Below are 20,690 nucleotides of genomic sequence, written 5' to 3' on the forward strand. Positions count from 1 at the left end.
CATGCTGAAGGATAAGTTTGAAATCCCAGGCTCACCCAAAGGCAGTAAGACTAGTGCCCCGCAGAGGACTGGGAGCCTCGCTCTGGGGAAGAAGCACTGGGAGAACACTGCAATCTCTTTCTGCTTAAATGTTCCTGCACTGGCTCTACGTATGCTGCTTCAGAAGAAATGGCAATAGAAGGAACATGAGATCACATGTGATGATGCACCACATAACATGTTCTCACATCATGTGATGGTACCATGTAACATGTTCCAACGAGAGCTCACGTGTGGACTATCACATGACATGTTCTCACATGAGCTCACATCCCAGGATGTGTACCGTGTGACTGTTGTTGAGTGAGATCACAGCAGGTGATATATCGTGGAAGACGATGCTCCCTCTTCAGTCTGGGGAATTTTTGTAGATGATTTCTACTCCCTCTAACACAACTTTGAGACAGCTGTTACCATCTTGTTTCACTCTGGTGTACATTGAGGTACACCATCTTCCCCAGGCAGTAAGGGCAGAGCTGGACTTCAAACCAGGGCAGTCTGACCTCAGGACCGAGCTTGTCCATTGGGTGACGTTGCCTCCCCTGGGGGCTACCTCCACCTAGCACCGCGGGGGACTCTTGGTCTGGCAGCCATGAGGGCCATCCAAAGCGTGTCTGCATCTGATGGGACTGAGGGGCCCTAAATAATGCACTTTAACTGTCCTTGACTCTAGCTCTCGTCTCTGTCCTTGGTCCATGGAGACACCCAGAACCACAGCCCTGGAGGTTACCCGGTCACGTCTGTTTCCTGATCAGACCTGCCCACACTGTTGCCCTGATGCAGCGTCTGGGCAGCGTGGTCCACCTAGAGTTTCAGAGGAGGAAGGTTGTGTCTCTCTTGAGGAGCTGGCATGTAGCACTGCCCAGCCGAACATATGGCTCAGTTAGCACGAGTTGGTCTTTCCTGCTTCCTGGTATCATATACCACTCATTTGTGTGATTTCTTCACCCATTTGTTCTAAATGTTCCATTTATGTCAGTTCATGTCTTTATCCAAGGCCACTTCAAATCTTTTTTAGGAAAAGGTGGAGTATAAAACACGTCGATAAACATGCTTACAGCAAGTTCTGAACAAGGTAGAGCAGTGCAGAATTCAGGGCTAGAGTGTGTGGCAGAGCCTCGATTCAGAAGGGAGAGGCCAGGGTGAGTGGGGGGAGCAGTGTGTGGGGGCAGCTGAGGACCTGGGAAAGAGGGGAGAGGTGTCACATGGGGCTGGCAGCAGCGAGGGGCCAGAGAGCAGGAGCCTGAGGGGCAGGCAGGAGAAGGCCGCCCACGCCACCAGAAGCCTCCCAGGTTACAGCTGGGAGGTGAGGACACACGCTCACCCAGGTGTCTCCCCAAAGGGGTCTGAAAGATGGGAACCTGGTTCAGTCTCACCTGGGGATGCCATGGAGGTACTTCAGCAGGCGGGTCAGCTCGGCACTTGAGGCATGTTTGCTGGACCAGAGTGGGCCCCTCGTGCAGACCTGCACCGCTGCTCTTCCCTGGCGGTCTCGGGTCCCTGCAGAAACAGAGGGCATCATGAAAGGGGGCTTGTGTGGTTTCAAGCTTGAGAAATACCAAACTGGGGTCTGCAAACTGTTGGCTTAGATGTGAGATTTGCAAGGAGAGGAGAGCCTGGTGTTCACCTGGCAGGTGACAGCCATTGATATGGTTTGAATGTTTGTGTTCCCCTCAAAATCATATGTTGAAATCCTAATGCCTGATTTGATGGTATTTGGAGGTGGGGCCCTTGGGAGGTGTTTAGGTCATGAGGGTGGAGCCTTCATGAATGAGATTAGTGCCTTTATAAAAGAGACCCCACAGGGCAACCTTGCCCTTTCCACCATGTAAGAACACAGTGAGAAGGCGCCAACTCTGAACTGGGAAGTCAGCCCTCACCAGAACCCAACCTTGCTGGCACCTTGACTCCGGAGGTCCAGCCTCCAGAACTGTGGGAAATAAGTTTCTGTTGCTCATAAGCTACCTAGTCTGTGGTATTTTGTTATAGCAGCGTGAACGGAGTCAGACAGCCATGCTCACCTGGGAGGGAGACAACCCCGGACTGCAGCAGCTCCTGGTTGACTTCCAGCACCTGCCTGGGCACCTGGTCAGGTGGGTCTCCTGTGCTGGGCAGCCATCCTTTAGCCTCAAGGCACAGCAGCTCAGCAAGCGCATCTTGTCCGCAAAAGCTGCTGCCGTTGGTGTTGACATCGGCTGGACAACGGAAAGAGACCTGGTCAAAGATGAAGTATTCCTCTGGTTTGAAGGCAGCTGCTCAGCCTGCCACAAATGCAAGGAGAAAATCATGTGTGAAAATAGTGGGGTTCCACGAGAACTTGTTCCATTTCTGGTGGGAAATGTAAGCGGGCCACACAATACAGGACAGGCATGTTCCTGAGAAGCAGGGCATAAATAAACATGTAAAAATGGAATATTTTAGTTTCACCAAGAGTGCTCACTACCTAAGACACCTTGGGAAGAAACATTTGTATACTCAATAATGTCATCTTAATTTATTTTCTAATATGGATTTCCCAAAGTGTTGTAAAATCTATCCACGGGGAGTGAGGGCACCCCAGGGGCAGGCATCCTCCTAAGGAGAGTGAGGGTCCTTGCCCTCGTGCATCACACAGAGGAGGGGAGGTCCCCGCCCTCGTGTATTACCCCAGAGAAGGGGGACATCACCCTCATGCATCACCCCAGAGAAGGGGGGTCCTCGCCCTCATGCATCCCCCCAGAGAAGGAGGGGCCTTGACCTCGGGAGGCACTCCAGAGAAGGGGGGGACTCGACCTCGTGTGTCACCCCAGAGAAGGGGGGACCTCGCCCTTGTGCATCAGCCCAGAGACGGTGAGCCTCGCCCTCGTGCATCACCTTGAAGGAGATAGCAGTGGCCCCGGGCTGTGGGCTTGCTATGCGGTGCTGTGCCCACACTGCACTTTACAGGGGATGAGCCATATCACAGAGAAAGCAAGCAGGCCCATCCTCCCAGCCTTGCAACCACCCAAGGCCAGCGCTGCCCCTGTGGGGAGAGGGACCAGCTTGGCCAGAGCTGGCCAGTGGGCACTGGAAACTGAGACCCAGTGGGGCACCATGAACCAACCCAGGTTTTGCTTTCCTGGCTATAAGCCTCTTCCTTCACTTCTTTTAGTGCTGACATCTTATAACTCTGTTAATGGCTTTCTCATTTTAGCTGGGCCAGAAAAGTCCGCAGCATTTTTAAAATTAAAAAAACAGCTTTATTGATGTATATTTTATGTATGCGGAAATTAATTAAAAAAGCCTTAACTAAGCCGGAGTTGGAAAGGCCTGTAGGGGGAGCTCTCATGCCCCATCAGTGCATGCATCTCAGACAAGAAGGATATCTACTTTACTACTGAAGGAAGATTTCTCTCCCAACCGGCAGCCCAGCCAATGAGAACCACTGCAGCTCAGCCAATGAGAAATGTCGCAGCTCAGCTAATAAGAACCACTGCAGCCCAGCCAATGAGAAGTGTGGCAGCTCAGCTAATAAGAACCACTGCAGTCCAGCCAATGAGAAATGTGGCAGCCCAGCCAATGAGAAACACCGCAGCCCAGCCAATAAGAACTACTGCAGCTCAGCCAATGAGAAGTGTGGCAGCCCAGCCAACGAGAACCACCACAGCTCAGCCAGTGAGAAACACCTGCAGCCCGGCCAATGAGACATGCTGCAGCCCAGCCAATGAGAACCACCATGGCTCAGCCAATAAGAACCACTGCAGCTCAGCCAATGAGAAATGCAGCAGCTCAGGCAATGAGAAACACTGCAGCCTAGCCAATAAGAACCACTGCAGCTCAGCCAATGAGAACCCCACAGCTCAGCCAATAAGAACCACCGCAGCCCAGCCAATGAGAAATGCCACAGCTCAGCCAATGAGAACCACCACAGCCCAGACAATGAGAACCACCACAGCTCAGCCAGTGAGAAACACCTGAAGCCCAGCCAATGAGAAGCCATCACCACCCTGAACTCTTACTCTCTCCCAGTGGACTTTCCTTTAGAATAGCCCCGTCCCTCCCCCTTTTCCTCTGTAAAAGGAGCTCCCTCCTCCGTTCTCTAGATTTGCCTGGTGTTTCCCATAGCATGCACATTGGAATTGCAATTCTTTTGGCTATTCCCACATAAACTCCTTTGGAGGGTAAAACAATGGGCAAATTTGCTTTTTAAGTTGAGACATATAAAATTCACCCATTTCAAGTGGACAATTGAGGGGTTTTTAGTGACTTTACCAAGTGGTACAGCCATCACATCAGTCTTAGAACATCTTCATCCCTCCAAAAAGACTCTTCACACCTTCGCAGTGCGACTCTGCTCCCACCATGACCCCAGGCAACCACCCATCTCCCTTGTGTCTGTAAATTTACCTGTTGTGGACCACTCATATAAATGGAGCCACACTATGTGGTCTCTTGTTTGGCTTCTTTCACTCAGTATAATTGCTTTTGAGGTTCGTCCATGACATTGCCTGTGTCAGAGTTTTATTCCTTTCCATGGCTGGGTATTATTCCTTTGTAAGGTGGATCATATTCTGTCTATCTCTTCACCACTTGATGGGCTGCAATTGTATAGTATCCTTAAGAGTAAATTTTTTTCATGAACATTCATGTATTTTCTAGAATATATCACCAGCTATTGGTAAAATCTTTAGGCTCCCAAATGTTCCAGTTCTGCAATGAACTCCAAGCTTTCTTATGTGGACGGGGGAACAGACATCACATTCATGTGGGACTTTTCTCATTAGACATCTTCCTAATTGAGTAGGTCATTCATGTGAGCTTTTTCTGAATTCAGCCTGTAGACCATGGGACAGTGAGAGGAGGGATCTGATGTCCTGGGGCTACAATATTAAAATGGCTAGGAACAAAAGCAGTATCCTCATGTCGCTAATTAAGACACAGCTGCTTGGTTACTATTGGTTGAATGAATGATGAATGATTTGAATATGATACTCTTGAAATGAATTCTGAAAAGTTACATTTATAATTTGGAAATTAGGTTAATTTTATGTTCAAAGGAGAGACAAAGCAAACTCTCAGGAGCTGGAACAAGATGGAACAGAGGAGGAGAAAGCTGGAACAGGGGAAGAACAAGCCAGAACAGAGGAGGAACAAGCCAGAACAGAGGAGGAAAAGCCAGAACAGAGGAGGAAAAGCCAGAACAGAGGAGGAGCAAGCTGGGACAGAAGAAGCAAACTGCACCTGTCACTGTAGAAAAGTCAGTGTGCTAAATGTTACTTTTCCAACTTAGGTGTCTTCAAGGGGTTCCAGCTGAGGCATTTTCCTGCATTAATGAACACATAGGGTCTAGGACCACCCCAGAAACTGCTGACTCCAGGGACAAGTGTGTGTTGCCAGGCAGCAGCGACTGAAGGCAAGGGCCTGTATCAATGATCCACTGGTCACTGGTTGGGTAATCAATTGTTCTTGCTCCTCTGCCCAGACCTTTGGTACCACTGCCCACCACTTATTCACAGTGTCTTCCTTCCTCTTGTGATGTTAGACACCGTACAGGCAGGCCCTGCATGGTCAGTGAAGAGGAAGACCAGGTGGAGAAGAAGGGAAGATGTGCTCCCAGCTTCAGGTGAGGAGAACTCCCCGACAGCTCTCAGTGTCGTCTCACACATAATTTCCAGATACTGAGAAGGCAAAGCCCATTGGGGCCCAAGAGAAACGATTACCTGAGAACACAGCATCTCTGATGACGAGACCTGGGTCTTCCTAGATGCTCTAGTTTACACACAGGCAGCCAAGGTTTGAGCCCGGCTTCCAGTTGGCAGTGCTGGTTTGTTTGAGCTAAACCTGCCGCCTTTCCGATTGTCACATCTTGTCTGGTTGTCGACCCTGTGCTGCAACACTTTCTAGGGACACTATGCCTGAATGTCCATGGACAGCATTTGTGCAGCCAGCATTTCTCCACAGAGAGAAATTTACTTGATTGTATTTTATGTTGACACTTGAGGTTAAGACACACTCTGTCTCCTAGCCATGGATTAGCTGCAGACAAGAGTTTTCACTGTGTCATCCAGTGTGTATATGTGAATTGTGTGTGTTTTCTGCCCAATACAAACAGGAAAGGAGATGGACATAAAGTAAAGTTTAGGACCTGGAAACAATGGCCAGGGAGTTATTGCTTTCTTTTAATTTTAGTTGAACTGCAGTGAAGATGTCCTTAAAATGTGTTAGCCCTAAGTAAATAATTTTATTATAAAACTCTTTGTAGTAAGTGTGTGTTCCATGCCATGTGAATTCTGTCAGAATTTGAAGTAGGACCAGACAACCTAATTTTGGTTGAGAGTCCTTCACAATGTGCTGTGGGCAGGCCCACCCAGGGCTGTGAGCAACTCTCTGGGTCTCCAAGAAGCCTGGGATGCGGTCCCCCTTGGAGCCCGCTTGCTGGGCCAGGTGGGCAGGCCGGGTGTTGCTGTCTTGCAGGTGAGGAGACCACAGAGAGGAGAGCTTGTGATCCCTTACTTTATCAGGTTGAGCTGCTGGGGCTAACCCTGCTCCAAGGCCCATGGCACTTTCACATTTTTTGCTTCTTTCCACAGTCACTGTTCTTGTTGTTCACAGAACATATTTTCATTCAACAAAAAAAGAGAAATAGTTGAAATATTTGACTTAATATGTTGTCATTCTTCTTTATGCCCTGCAAAGATTCCTTTAAATATCACATTTTCCCTCTAGAGCTATATGGAAAAGAGACAGTCCCCATACTAGGGAGTGCCATGGGACAGTTCCGTAGTGAACCAAGGGTCTTCCAGGCGTGTGTGTAACTAAGGAACATAAAATCACTGACCTAGTTCTACTTAAAAATGAACATTACACCTGATTTACCTGTGTGAAAGGAGTATAATGCAATGTGGCGGGCTGAATGGTTATCCCTGTGCAAAGCAATAAAGGAAACCTCAACTAGAGTTGGAGCTGGGAAGGCCTGTAGAGCAAGTCTCACACTATACCGCTCATCCATGACCCTTAACAGGAAGAGAGGTACCTCCATCTCCAAAAGGAAGTTTCCTCCGCTTTACTGCGAGCAGGAGGGAGGAAGATTTCCTTGTTGCCTAGCAACAATCCCAGCCCAATGGAAAGTGCCACAGTTCAGCCAATGAGGAGCTATCACCAACCTTAACTCTTACTCTCCTCCAACTGGCTTTCTTCTAGAACAGCCCCTCCCAATCCCCCTTTTTCTCTGTAAAAGCAGTTCCTTCTCTATTTTTTGGACTTTCCTGTGGTTCACCACAGTGCGCATGTCCTAAATTGCAATTCTTTTGATATTCCAGAATAAACTCACTTTGCTGGTAAAATAACTGGCTATATAATTTTAAAGTTGACGCTCCAAAAGGATGTGTCCATGCCCGGGTGCTGTGAATGTGGCCTTATGTGGAAAGGGTCTTTGAAGATGTGAATAAATGGAGTTTAGGGTGGACCCTGATCCAGCAATAGGTACCTTCACAAGAGAAAGGAGAGGAGGTCTGAGGCACAGACACAGGGAGAAGAGCGTGGTTGTGGCCACAAGTCCAAGGATGCTTGGAGCCCCCGGTGGCTGGAAGAGGCAGGAAGAACCCTCCTCTAGAGCCTGGGGCACCCTGATGTCTGATGTCTGTCCTCAGAGCTGTGAGAGAATAAATTTACATTGTTCTAAGCCGCCATTTCTGTGGTACTTTGTTGTGGCAGCCACAGGAAATGAACACATGTGAGCATTATTTTCAACAGTCAATAAACATATGAAGACAGGCTTCTACTGAATCAACTGACCAGATGACATGTGACAAATGTGACAGGGCAGTAGGGTGGGAGAAGGGAGGAGGGAAAGGGAGGGTGAAGACGGAGGGGAGGGTGTGGGGAGGGGAGGGGAGGGAGGGGAGGAGGAGGGGAGAATGGGGAAGAGGGGAGGGTGTGGGGAGGGGAGGGAGGGGAGGAGGAGGGGAGAATGGGGAAAAGGGGAGGGTGTGGGGAGGGGAGGGGAGGGGAGGAGGAGGGGAAGGTACAAGGAGACCAGAAGGGGAGGGGAGAATGGGGAAGAGGGGAGGGTGTGGGGAGGGGAGGGGAAGGAGGGGAGGAGGAGGGGAGAATGGGGAAGAGGGGAGGGTGTGGGGAGGGGAGGGGAGGGGAGGAGGAGGGGAAGGTACAAGGAGAGCAGAAGGGGAGGGGAGAATGGGGAAGAGGGGAGGGTGTGGGGAGGGGAGGGGAGGGAGGGGAGGAGGAGGGGAGAATGGGGAAGAGGGGAGGGTGTGGGGAGGGGAGGGGGGGAGAATGGGGAAGAGGGGAGGGTGTGGGGAGGGGAGGGAGGGGAGGAGGAGGGGAGAATGGGGAAGAGGGGAGGGTGTGGGGAGGGGAGGGAGGGGAGGAGGAGGGGAGAATGGGGAAGAGGGGAGGGAGGGGAGGGGAGGGAGGGGAGGAGGAGGGGAGAATGGGGAAGAGGGGAGGGAGGGGAGGGGAGGGAGGGGAGGAGGAGGGGAGAATGGGGAAGAGGGGAGGGTGTGGGGAGGGGAGGGAGGGGAGGAGGAGGGGAGAATGGGGAAGAGGGGAGGGTGTGGGGAGGGGAGGGAGGGGAGGAGGAGGGGAGAATGGGGAAGAGGGGAGGGTGTGGGGAGGGGAGGGAGGGGAGGAGGAGGGGAGAATGGGGAAGAGGGGAGGGTGTGGGGAGGGGAGGGAGGGGAGGAGGAGGGGAGAATGGGGAAGAGGGGAGGGTGTGGGGAGGGGAGGGGAGGGAGGGCAGGAGGAGGGGAGAATGGGGAAGAGGGGAGGGTGTGGGGAGGAGCAGGGGACATTTACCTTCCTCTTTGTTGCAGCTGGGACTCTCCGCTGTGGCACATGAGGGGCCGCTGGAGCCTGCGTTTCTGGTCCCTGCAGCTTGTCCTCCTAAGAGACCCCAGGGCCTGGCGCTCACTGAGTGGTGAGAAGCCCGGCGGTCGTCACTTTGGGAGCTTCTAAGGGACCTGTCCCAGGACCGAGACCTCCTGGGAAGGGTCCTCCCCGTGGCTCCTGGACTGCTCTCTTGACTCGGACTCCTCCTTTCTTTCTGGGTTGGACTGGCCTCTGCCCCGGACCCCTTGGTCTGGGAGCTACAGGCCTCATCCCAAAGGGACTCCTCGGAGCTGGAGCCCAGGGGCATGGGGTTCCGCAGGGCCTCCATGTAGGACTTCCTGAACCAGCGTCTGGCTTCCATGCTGGCCTGGTCCCTGGGTGGCTGCCTCCTGGAGCTTGGACTGCCTGCGTCCCCATGGAAGGTGACGGCCTGGGGGCTGTCCTTCTTGTCCAGGGTGTGCAGCCACCCTCCTGGTCCTTTGGGGCTCCCAGGGGGCTTCCCCGGGCTCCACTCTAAGAGGCCGACACCTACAAGGCCTCTGTCAGAGCTCCCAGACACGGCCCTGGGTCTTTCCCACTCAGCTCTCTTCAGGTAAGGAGGATGGCTGGGCTGGTCACTGCCAGGATGCCCGCTGCAGCAGGGTAGGGTTGGGGTGTCGCTGGAAGGGGTGCTCCCTCGCAGACAAGGGTTGGCTGTGGCTGGTGCTGGGGCCAGGTCCTCCCAGGCACTACTGGGCGGTAGCTGCTGGGGCCCGGGACAGCTGGAGCAGCTGGGCTAGATGGTTCTGGTCACGGGTACAAAGATGGGGTCTGTGACGTTGCTCCACGGGGTGCGGTAGACCGCTGAGCCTGAGGTCAGCAAGCAGTGTTGCAAGGGGATACTGTTCCGCTCCTCATTCACCCATTCCAGGAACTCTCCTGTGAAGATGCAGCTGTACATGGCCTCAGGGACAGAGACTTCTTCTGAGCCTCGTCCGAGCCAAGAGAGGCATTTTAAGAAGAGTCTGGCTGACTGCTTCCTCACCGATGTGACCTGCAGGTAGAAGTCCCCAGGCCTGAGCCTGACTCCATGCAGGGACGCCAACTGCACCGCCACCTTCTCGTGGATGCACAGCGGCCAGCCCTCGTGGAAGAAGATATAGCCTGTGTACCTGGCCTGGGACAAGAGAGGTGGGAGGGAGATCAGCAGCGTATGGACCTGTCAGAGCCAGGAACCTGTCTCCACACTGCGGGGAGGGTGAGAGACTGGGCCCCCTGCACCTCAGAAAAGCGAACCATCACTAGGACCGAAAATAGGGGTTTCTTTCTGGTTAAGTGAAGTCCATTAAAACCCACTTTTACAGCTCTTCGTGGGAGGCTAGGAGAGGAGGGCACCAGGGCAGGGAGGGGGAACCCCAGGCACAGTCTGACCACAGGCAGCTGCAGCAGGCCCATGGGGCTCTAGGAGCTGGCCGCACCTGGGCAAGGGGCTGGGCTTTCACACTCTTGTCCCTACTGGCACTTGGTCGAAGCCCCACAGCATTTATGGCTTTCCCCAGTGCCCATGGGCAGCCCCCCAAGGAAAGCACTGCTTCTGGAATCGCAGGGCGGGGGGTACAGTGACGGGATGCTGGTACCCAAGCAGGACACCAGCAACATGGGCTGCAAGCTCTACCTAATGCAGCAGGGTCCTTTCTACTTACTTGAAGAAGTCAACAAAGTTTACAACCAAGCTGTAGACTATGGGGTGAGTTCTGAAGTGCTTCTTTGAAAAGAACTCACTCTAGAAAAGGCTTAGACTTCGGGATGGGTGGCACACAAGTCAAACACGGGCACTGCCTTCACAAAGCATGAGTGTCAGTCAGTTTGGGGAATGCAGACATGTCAATAGCTGCAGCTATTGGCCCTGAGCTAACATCTGTTGCCAATATTCTTTTTTTCCCCGTCCTCCCCAAAGCCCCCCAGTACATAGTTGTATGTTCTGGTTGTAGGTCCTTCTGGCTCTGCTATGTGGGATGCCACCTCAGCATGGCCTGATGAGTGGTGCTAGGTCTGCACCCAGGATCTGAACTGGTGAAACTCTGGGCCGCTGAAGTGGAGTGTGCAAACTTAACCACTTGGCCACAGGGCCGGCCCTGTTCCAACAATTTTTTGTGAAATATTTATGGTTTTTTACATACAGGATCATGTCATCTGTGAACAGAGATAGTTTTACTTCTTCCTTTGTGAATTGGATGACTTTAATTTCTTTTTTTCTTGCCTAATTTGTCTGGCAAGAACTTCCAGGACAACGTTGCATAGCAGCGGAGAAAGTGAGGAAACTTTTCAGTCTTTCACCATTGAGTATGAAGTTAGCTGTGGGTTTTTCACATATGGCTTTTATTCTGTTGAGGTAGTTTCCTTCTGCTCTTAGTTTAAGTGGTTTTATCATGAAAGGGTGTTGAATTTTGTCAAAATGTTTTTTCTGTATCAACTGAAATGAGAAGCTTCTTCAGGTTGTACTTGTGGGGGCTTTGGCTTTGATGTCGTAATAACGCACACAACACCAACCACCGAATTATGTGCAAACTGCACATCGAGGGTTTGAAAAGGAAACAAACAGAGAGAAGAACATCATTCTTCCCAGCTCCAACGCAGTTCGCAGTTCTGAGATTCTCCTTGGGCAAACTCACCATGGCTTTGATTGTAAATCTTTTGGCTCCCCTGGGGTTGCTGCCAAATTAGACAGATGCTATAAATCTTCTAGTAATGTTCCAAATAGTTCCAGTTCTGAGAAAACTCCAGGTTGCAAAGAGTAATTCTTTCTCTGGTCTCAACATCTTCTCCAAATGGTGCGCTCAGGTTGTTTACAGTGTTTTAAGGAAGAAGTGTCAGAACCAAAGTTTTTAATTTGAGAAGAGGTCAGTGGGCCTCACTGTTTAAAAGCCACAGTTCAGCTGCTAACAATAAGCGCAGGGTCTTTCTTTATAACGGGCTCTCACAAAGTGTCCAGGAACCTGAATTTCTCAAGATCACTAGCAGGCTTTCAATCAAAAGAGATGCATCACACCAGTTACTGCAGTATTTCAAAAAGCTCAGCATCATTCTCCCATTTGGAAAACTAAAAACAAAACAGAACTCTTCTGGTCCTTTGGAAAAGCCAGAGGGGAACTTGGTTGTGGATTAAACGTGAAAACTGTGACTGAACTTCTCTGGGCCCTTGATGACTCCACATCCCATTGTTCACTGGAGACTCTTCACTCTCAGGTGGTCCTGGGCAAGGGGACAGGTGGCCTTCCTAGGGCCTGACTGCACACTGAGGGAGGAGTTCCCTCTTCACGTGTCCACTCAACAACCCACACCAGGCACCAGGCACCAGGCACCTGAACGTATTTGCAGGCTGACCAGCTTCCCCCATGGCGACCGTGCAGTGGTCAGGCCACAAGATCTTCTTCAGCACGCCCTTGGCCCTAGCTCTGTGCATGGAGTCTGGCTGCCTCATGCAACTCCAGGCACCTATGGCCTTGTCAGTTCCATGTGTTCCAGCTGGGGCTGAGCATTCTACACCAGGGACCTCGTAAGGTAAAGCCACATAGACTAGAACATAGTTTTTCTTTTATCTCTGACTTTTGAAGGTTTCTTTTCTGATTTTACTAATTATGGAATATTTCTAAAGTTATAAAAGTAGAAAAGCAGGACACCTCATATCCATACTCACGGGCCTAGCAGCACAAGCACATTAACATTTCTGCATGTCCTCTTGTCAGTCTTTAAAAAATGGATGTTAAGAAAACTGATATAAAACAAACTTACACCCTATTTTTGCCCTAATATTATATCATGATAATTTCCTCATGTACTTTTTTGAAACTTCTTTAAAGACAATTTTAATCTGTGCATAACGTCCATATTTATACATTATTAATTTAACCATCCCTCTAATATTTATTTCCATCTTTTCCTAGTGTAATATTGCAACACGTATTATTGGGCATAAATGTGGACCTGCACTTTAGATCACTTGCTGTGGGCTACAATTTCTGATTCAAACTGTTCTTGACAATTTAAAGAGTCTCCATCTACATTACAATCACTCTCCAGAGAGGTCATTCCAACTTCCACGACCATGAGGAGCATCAGCTTGTCTGTCTCACTGAATTCTCTCTGCTCTGAATGTTGAGCTCTGCATTTTTCAGCTCATTAGTAAGCAAAGCTGTGTCTTGTCGCTTACTTTGTGTTTCTCTGATCCCCAGGCGGTCGGATGTCCCGGAGCTCCCCTGAATTATAGCGTCTCTTCTGCAAATTCTCTCTTCGGGGCTTTGCCAACTTTTCTATTGGACTCTCAGTGTTTTACCTATTTCTATGAGTTCTCCGCAGACATGACGTAAGAAATAGCTTTTTTTTTTTCATTTTTATTTTATTTTTTGAGGAAGATTAGCTCTGAGCTAACATCTGCTGCCAATCCTCCTCTTTTTTTGCTGAGGAAGACTGGTCCTGAGCTAACATCCGTGCCCATCTTCCTCTACTTTATATGTGGGACGCCTGCCACAGCATGGCTTGACAAGCGTAGGTCTGTACCTGGGATCTGAACTGGTGAACCTCGGGCAACTGAAGCGGAACATGCAAATTTAACTGCTGCGCCACCGGGCCAGCCGCACAAATAGCTTTTATTTGGCTTTTACTTTTGCTTCTGGTGCTTTTAAAGCACACATTTTCTAGATGTTTCTGCCATCAATCTCTCAGTTTCCTTCTCTTGGTGATGTCACTCTTGGCTTGAGGGAGAAGTCAGTCCTTTCCCCTTGGAGAGCAGGTTTCTACTCACTCTCTGCCTCTCTCTCTCTGTTTGCATTTAACTCTAACTCACCTGGATTTAATCTGGTTTTGGGGGTTGGGGGGGGACGTCCTCACAGACATTTTCCTGAGTGACCTGCAGAGTGTTGAGTGACTGCTCGTCACATTCTGGAAATGCGCCCAGTGATCTTCAGTGCCACTGCACCATTCTAAGCTTCCTCCAGCCCCGAGTGATCAGGACTGGTAGTTGGTTTGGTAAAGCAGGGCAGCACTAAAACAATGGTCATACATACTCCAAACGTTTTATTTGTGCTTTAAATATGTAAATACACATCCACACACCACTATCCTGGTCCGGGGAGCGGGGGAGGGTTGAGGTTTGTTCCCTGGGAGCTCCTCCTCCACCCCAGGGATTCTCTGTAGCTGTCCCTCTATAGTTAATCCTGTGTTTCTGGTTACTAGCTCTCTACGTTAAGCTCCCTGACCACATTTCTGTGTGTTTTCTGTCTCTTGGATGGGACTCTAATGGGCACAGGAGGCCGAGCTTTTTTCTGCTGATTGGGAGGGTTCTCCTGCCTTCCTTGGGTTGACCAAACCCAGACCGCTCCGCCTTCCAGTACCTGTGCTCTGGAGCAAGAACTTAAGGCATTCGGGAAGGAATTTAAGATAAGAATTTAAGACATTAGGGAAGGACTATGAATCTAAGGATTCGTCTGGATTTCCCCCCCAAATATCCCAGTTTTTTCAGTTATGGTACTCATACCTAAAAGGACAATACTTTTTTGTGTGACTTTGAGTGAGTCCTTTCAGAAATTCAACTTTATTTTCCCAGAAAAAGCTATCCTCTTTATCTTGCACTCATGTTTAATCAGTTTAGGTTTCAATGAAATTGGATTTAATTAGCTCTTCTTTTCCTATCTTCTTGAGTTGGAAATTTAGATAATTAATATTAGACTTCCCCCACTCTAAAACTATTTATTACACTCTAAGCATTGCTTTAGCTGTATGTAAAAAATTCTACATGTTGTGTTTTCGTTATGATTCAGTTCCAATAATTTTCCTTGTGATTTTTTTAACCATGGGTTACTTAGAAATTCTACTTAATTTCCAAATATTTTAGGAGTTTGTAGTTATCTTTTTTTGTTATTTAATTCTGATTTAATATCCTTTAGTTAGAAAAAATACTCTGTATGACTTCTGTCCTTTGAAATTGAAACTTTATTTTTTGATGACCTATAGCATGTAGTCTATCTTGAAAAGTGTTTCATGAACACTGGAAAAGAGTGTGTATTCTGTATTTGTTGGATGTAATGTTCTATAAATATCAAATGCCAGTTTGTTAATAGTGTTGCTCAGACCTTTTACGTCCTTACTGGTTTTTTTTTTTTTGAGCAAGATTAGCCCTGAGCTAACATCTACTGCCAATCCTCCTCTTTTTGCTGAGGAAGATTGTCCCTGAGCTAACATCTGTGCCCATCTTCCTCTATTTTATATGTGGGACGCCTCCACAGCATGGTTTGATAAGCAGTGCGTAGGTCTGCACTTGGGATCCGAACCAGCAAACTCCTGGCTGCTGAAGCAGAGTGTGAGAACTTAACTGTTGTGCCACTGGGCTGGCCCCACCTTAGTGATTTTTTTTTTTTGACTAATTGTTCTATCAATTGCTGAGAGAGGAGCATGAAAACCTCCATTTAGTGTTGTCATCTGGCTTTTTGTATTTTGAAGTTCAATTATTAGGTACTTTGCTGATAACCTGGCCTTTCATCATGAGGAAACGTCCTGTCCCTGTTTGTCTCTGGAGATACTGTCTGAAATCTAACTTGTCTGATATTGAGATCATCACATAACTTTCTTCTGCTAAGTGGTGTGTCTTTTTCCGTTCTTTTACTTTCACCCTTTGTGTGTCTTTATACATAAAGAACATTTCTTATAACCAGTAACGAGCTGGTCTTCCTTTTTTCCAGTCTGATAATCTCTCCTTTTACTTGGAATGCTTAGTTCATTCAACCACATTTAATATAATTATTGACACAGACTAAATCTATCACCTTGGCCTGTAATTTCTATTTGTCCTCTTATTTCTTTCTTGTTCCTTTATTCTTCCTTTTATCTCCTCTCCTAATTTTTGGATTCCATTGACCTCCTCTTCGAACTTTCAGTTATTTCTAGTGGTTGCTCTCAAGATGACAACATGCATCTTTAACTCACCGTGGTGTGCCTTCAAGTAATATTTTATTATTTAAAACGATGTAAGACTCTTACAGCGGTATAAGTCAACTTACTTCCTCCTACACTTTGTGGTCATATATTTGATTTCTACATTCCTTATAAACCCCACAATATGTTGTTTTAATCAGTCGATATTTTTTAAAATAAATTCGTGCTGACTCCACACTCAGCCTTCCTCATGCTCTTCACCCCTAACTGCAGGTCTGAGCGTCTACCTGGTGCCATCTCCCTCAGCCCAAAGACCTCCTTTTAGCATTTCTTGTGTCACACCTCTGCTAGCCTATTCTTGTGCTTACCTGAAAATGCCATTATTTCATCTTTATGTTTGAAAGATATTTTTGCTGGATATAGAATTTTCATTTGATTTTTAAAAATATTTTAGAGATGTTTTTCCATCGTCTCCTGAAGTCCAATGCTTCTGAAGAAGGGTCACCCGTCATTCTTACTGCTGCCTCTGTGTGTAAAGTGCCTTTTTTCTCTGTTAGCTTTTAAGATTTTCTCTTTATGACTGGTTTTCAGCATTTTAATTACAATGTGTCTGTTATTTTGTTTTCATTTATTCTGTTCTGAGTTTGATGAGCTTCCTGGGTCTATGGGTTGCTGTTTTTAACAAATTAGAAAAATTTCCAATAGTATTTCTTCAAATATGTCTTCTGCCCTATTTTCTCACTCCTCTTCTTCTGGAAATCCAATTAGGCATATGTTTAACTGCTCAACACTCCCACAGGTTTGGAGGCTTTGCTTATTTTCCCCCTACTCTCTTTTCTCTCTGTGCTTCCGTTTTCTTGATTTCTTTTGGCATGTCTTCAAATTCATGTATCCTTTCTTTTGTTGTGTCCAAACTACATTAATCCCAAAGATTTCCATTTTGTTCTTTTTTTATAGTTTTCAAATCTTTTCTGACATTCTCTATCTCTTCGTCTATTTCATCCATATGTTTATCATAGTTTTTAAAGTCTTTGCCTGATAACTCCAAACCTGGGTAGTCTATGAGTCTATTTCTATGGACAAATTTTTCTCATGTTTATGGTTGATAATCTAGTCCCTTTGCACATCTCACAATTTTTAAATTTCATGCCAGAGTTTTGTCTCAAGTGGATAATTCTTTTTTTTCTTTTAAGGAGGAAATGCTCTTTCCTCTGTTAGGCAGCTAGGATGAGTTGTTTATCAGTTTAATGCATTTAGAAATAGAGCTGGTTGGGGTGAGTTGTGACTTAAGCTCTATCAGAGCCTTAGAATTCAAGCTCCAAGAGTCCAGGGAGATATCTCACCACTTTCCAGCTCAGCCCCTGACTATCTTGGCCACTTGAGATATCTTATAAAATTTGAATTGGGTGGGGTTTGGTTCAGTTTTGGTTAATTTCAGTTTACCTCTGGTTTTAAATGCTTTGATGGTGAGTTCACAACTCTCCATCCAGGGGAGCCTGGTACCAATCACTGCCGGACTTTGAAACTGAGAGATGTTGAAACTATGAGACTAAAGTTTTATGACTGTGAGACCACGAGACCATGAGAGTTGGAGCTCATGACACTTTGAAACTGTGTGACTATAAGATTTTGAGATCTTTTGCTTTCTGTCTCCACCTCCCAGTCTCCACTTACTCAGCAGAATTCCCCATAAGACAATTGCTTAGGATTAGTAGAGAAGATTATCTTCACATTCAAGGCTCTTTCACATTCTAATCTGATAAGTCAGCCCTGAAGTTTCTTGAATTCAATTTCTCCTTATCTGAGCATAGATGGTCCTTCTCTGGCAGCTTGCTCCTCCATCCATCCTCTCCACAACGTCAGTGACTGGCCCCAGGTATGAAAGTGTCTTCTGTTCTTTGCTCCCTCAGGAAGGCATTGTTTCATCATAGTTTAGTTCTTTAGATCTTTCTGTATCCACAGCTCTTGGATGGCTTTAAAGGAAAGTGTAATTGTTTTGGTTTATCTAGGAATTTCTTGTTGTTTTGGCAAATGTAGAGGTCTTTTATACCCTTCTCCATCCTAACTGGAAATAGGACTCACCCGTTCATCAGCTCTAAATGTTTTGCCAATTTCCTTTATGGTTCTCTGCATGACCCCTTCTCTATTTAGATGTACATTTGCAATTTTCAAAATACAAGGTTTTTTAAAATTGATTTCTAGTTTTATTGCATTGCAGTCTTTAGATATCAATTCTTTGGTATTTGTTTACACTTTATGGCTAATGGTCAATTTTTGTCAATTTTGATAAATGTACTGTTGCCCACAGCTGCAATGGGCAAGGAATGACAAGTACTGCCAAGGCTACTTGGTTGTTTAAGCAATCAAAGTTTATTGATAAAGGGAAACAGAACAAGGAGCAGGGATAAAGGGGAACAACAAATCAGTACTTACAACATCCACACCACCGTCAGCTGGGGAAGTCCCAATAGTTTGTACGGCGGGTGGGAGTGCTGATTGTCCGGGTTTGAGGCAAAGCGTCCTTTCCTCAGCAAGACTTCCAATTATTCTATGCCTGTGACTCCCTTTTATCCTAAGGTTTCTCTGGGTTCTGACTCAGGGTTTCAGACATTTGGATACTTTGAGTTATTTCTTCTTGTTCCCACGGATGTGGTGTTTTTATCTTTTTTGTTCCCACAGATGGGATGTTTCTAAAGTCCTGTCATGTGCCCATCGGGGTGGCCAGCCCAGACAAGGAACATGATGCAGGACATATTTTTTGTAACTTGTGCCTTAGAGTCAAGGCCAAAGTGGCCAATTTTGGCCCCGAGCCCAGACACATCTCTTTGTGTGGGGCCCAGGCCCAGTTTCCTTGGAAGGTGGGGTGTCAATAAACTCTGTGCACATACACATACACTTAAGAAGAATGTATGTTCTCTAACATTCTCTGATTGTATACATTTTTGAGATAAATGTATATCCTCTAATTGTAAAATTTGACCAGAATTTTATCAAATTTTGGACAGTGCGCCATGTGTGCTTGAGAAAGATGTGTATTCTAAAATTGTTGTATTCTAAAAGGACTCTATGCACGTCCTTTAGTGGAGGAGAGATATCACGTGTTCAGACGTATATCCTAAGTAAGAAGTGGTCTGCTTATCCTGTTTGCATTGGAGAGAGGTAAAATCTCCCACTCTAGTTATGAATTACTCTATGTTTTAAACATTTTCAGGCTCTGTTGTTGTTAGGTGCTACAGATTGTTATGTGTTCCTGGTTATTACTGGTTTTCTTATTGAATGATCCTCTTTAGCTCTAACAATGCATTTTGTTCTTTACTGTATTTAGTATGTTATGAACATTGCTACACCAGTTATCCTTTGGTTAGAATTTGGCTGGTCTACCATTTTTAGTAACTGTTATTCTATATGTCGTGCTTTTTCTTTTTCGTGTCTGTGTTCCCTTTACTCCCCTCTTTCTGATTCCATTTGATTTCACTCTTTATTTCATCCCCTTCCCCCTGCTTTCCCTGCTTTGTAGAAACATTTTATTTTTATATCTTTGGTGATTACTTTCTTTAAACTTCTCCAGACATTTTCAGACACAAACTGTGATGAAACAAAGTTACAAATAAGCCAATGAGTGATTTTAAGCTCTTCTTGTATCTGTGGAGGGATGGGTGAACGGTGGTGGTTGAAATTTTAACTTAACATGACAATTTATCTTAAAATTAATATGATTAATAATGATCTCCAAACCATATACTTCTACAATAGTGATTAAATGAATAAAAACTTCATTAAATTTATATTAACTAAAATATGTTTATATTCATAGCTCTCAAGATAAGTTCATTTTCTCCTATGTCATACATGATCAAGTTTTATTTTATTAAAAAGTAAAAAGAAATATAAATATGCAAATAGTAAGACTGTCCCTAAATTTCTCTTTGTGCTTATCAAATTAAATACTCATAAATATGTATCCATATTAAAGAGTAATATTATTCATTTGGCTTTCTCAGAAGATAAGCAATTTTGTAGTGGGAAGGGGGATGACTCATGGTTAAAATGGAAGGAAAAAGAAACTTAATAGAAGAAAGAAGGCAAAATATTAGATCAGAATAGCTTTCCAAGAAACACTTTGAAAGGAAACGGGTATTTTGAGATCCGACTTAGAGCAGATTGGTTCCCTGTGCTGCTGTTTCTCTCTCCTGATGAGGACCTTTCTTTGCTTCTTTCCTATGTCAATCAGCGTTCTTTAAATGTACAAAAGACACGTAATCACAAAGGAAAATGTCCTCTGGGTAGACTACTTCATACAAAGAATAAAATCTGGGACATCTTCGGTCATTTCTACCACGATCATTCTAGCTAAAAGACCTTCAAAGAATTTAATAATTCAAAGTATCCCAGTGGTAGTTTTTTTTAAGCCCTAATTCAATATCAGTGGAGTGATAGAAGGTGCTGATTAGTAAGGTGCTCCTTCTTAAGAATTAGCCATGAATGTTTCCAGTGGCTCACTGCAATATACCCACAACTTGACTATAATTAGTTTTAACTTTGCTTCAAAAATAACGTATAATAAAAATATCCCAAAACTAAACACAAGAAATTCATTAAGCAGGGTTTATTTGTATGTGTAGGAACTGATCCGGTAAGTTGGCTTTGAGATGATTACTCAGGAGGGTGACCTAATTCCTTCATTCAAACTCAGTGGAGGGAACCAGGTGGATGTCTGCAGACAGAACAACTTCTACACTCCCTGGCAGTCCCGAGAAGCCCCATTTCTGGGACAAAAGGCCTTATTTCAGCAATCATTTGGCATGAGGGAAAGCAGGAGCCAGAAGCCAGAGGGAAGGAGCTGAGCCAGTGCCTATATGGACCAACAAAATGGAAAGAAGTGGCAAGATATATCCATTATGTGTCTAAACTCTATAAAATAATGGCAGAGGTTATAATTT

At 46.3% G+C, this 20,690-nt stretch overlaps 1 protein-coding gene across 1 annotated transcript in view; it reads right to left on the bottom strand.

The window, feature by feature from the left end:
- PLEKHG4B (pleckstrin homology and RhoGEF domain containing G4B) overlaps positions 1–20,690 on the bottom strand; it is a gene marked incomplete at its 5' end in the record, with an annotated part of 50,809 nt that overhangs the window by 29,583 nt on the left and 536 nt on the right. Inside the window, 3 exon segments of the mRNA XM_070246296.1 lie at positions 1,416–1,539; positions 2,061–2,234; positions 8,812–10,000. Coding sequence (XP_070102397.1) covers positions 1,416–1,539; positions 2,061–2,234; positions 8,812–10,000 — 1,487 coding nt within the window.

The sequence above is a fragment of the Equus caballus genome, chromosome 21 (assembly GCF_041296265.1).
Source record: "Equus caballus isolate H_3958 breed thoroughbred chromosome 21, TB-T2T, whole genome shotgun sequence".
Classification (NCBI taxonomy): domain Eukaryota; kingdom Metazoa; phylum Chordata; class Mammalia; order Perissodactyla; family Equidae; genus Equus; species Equus caballus.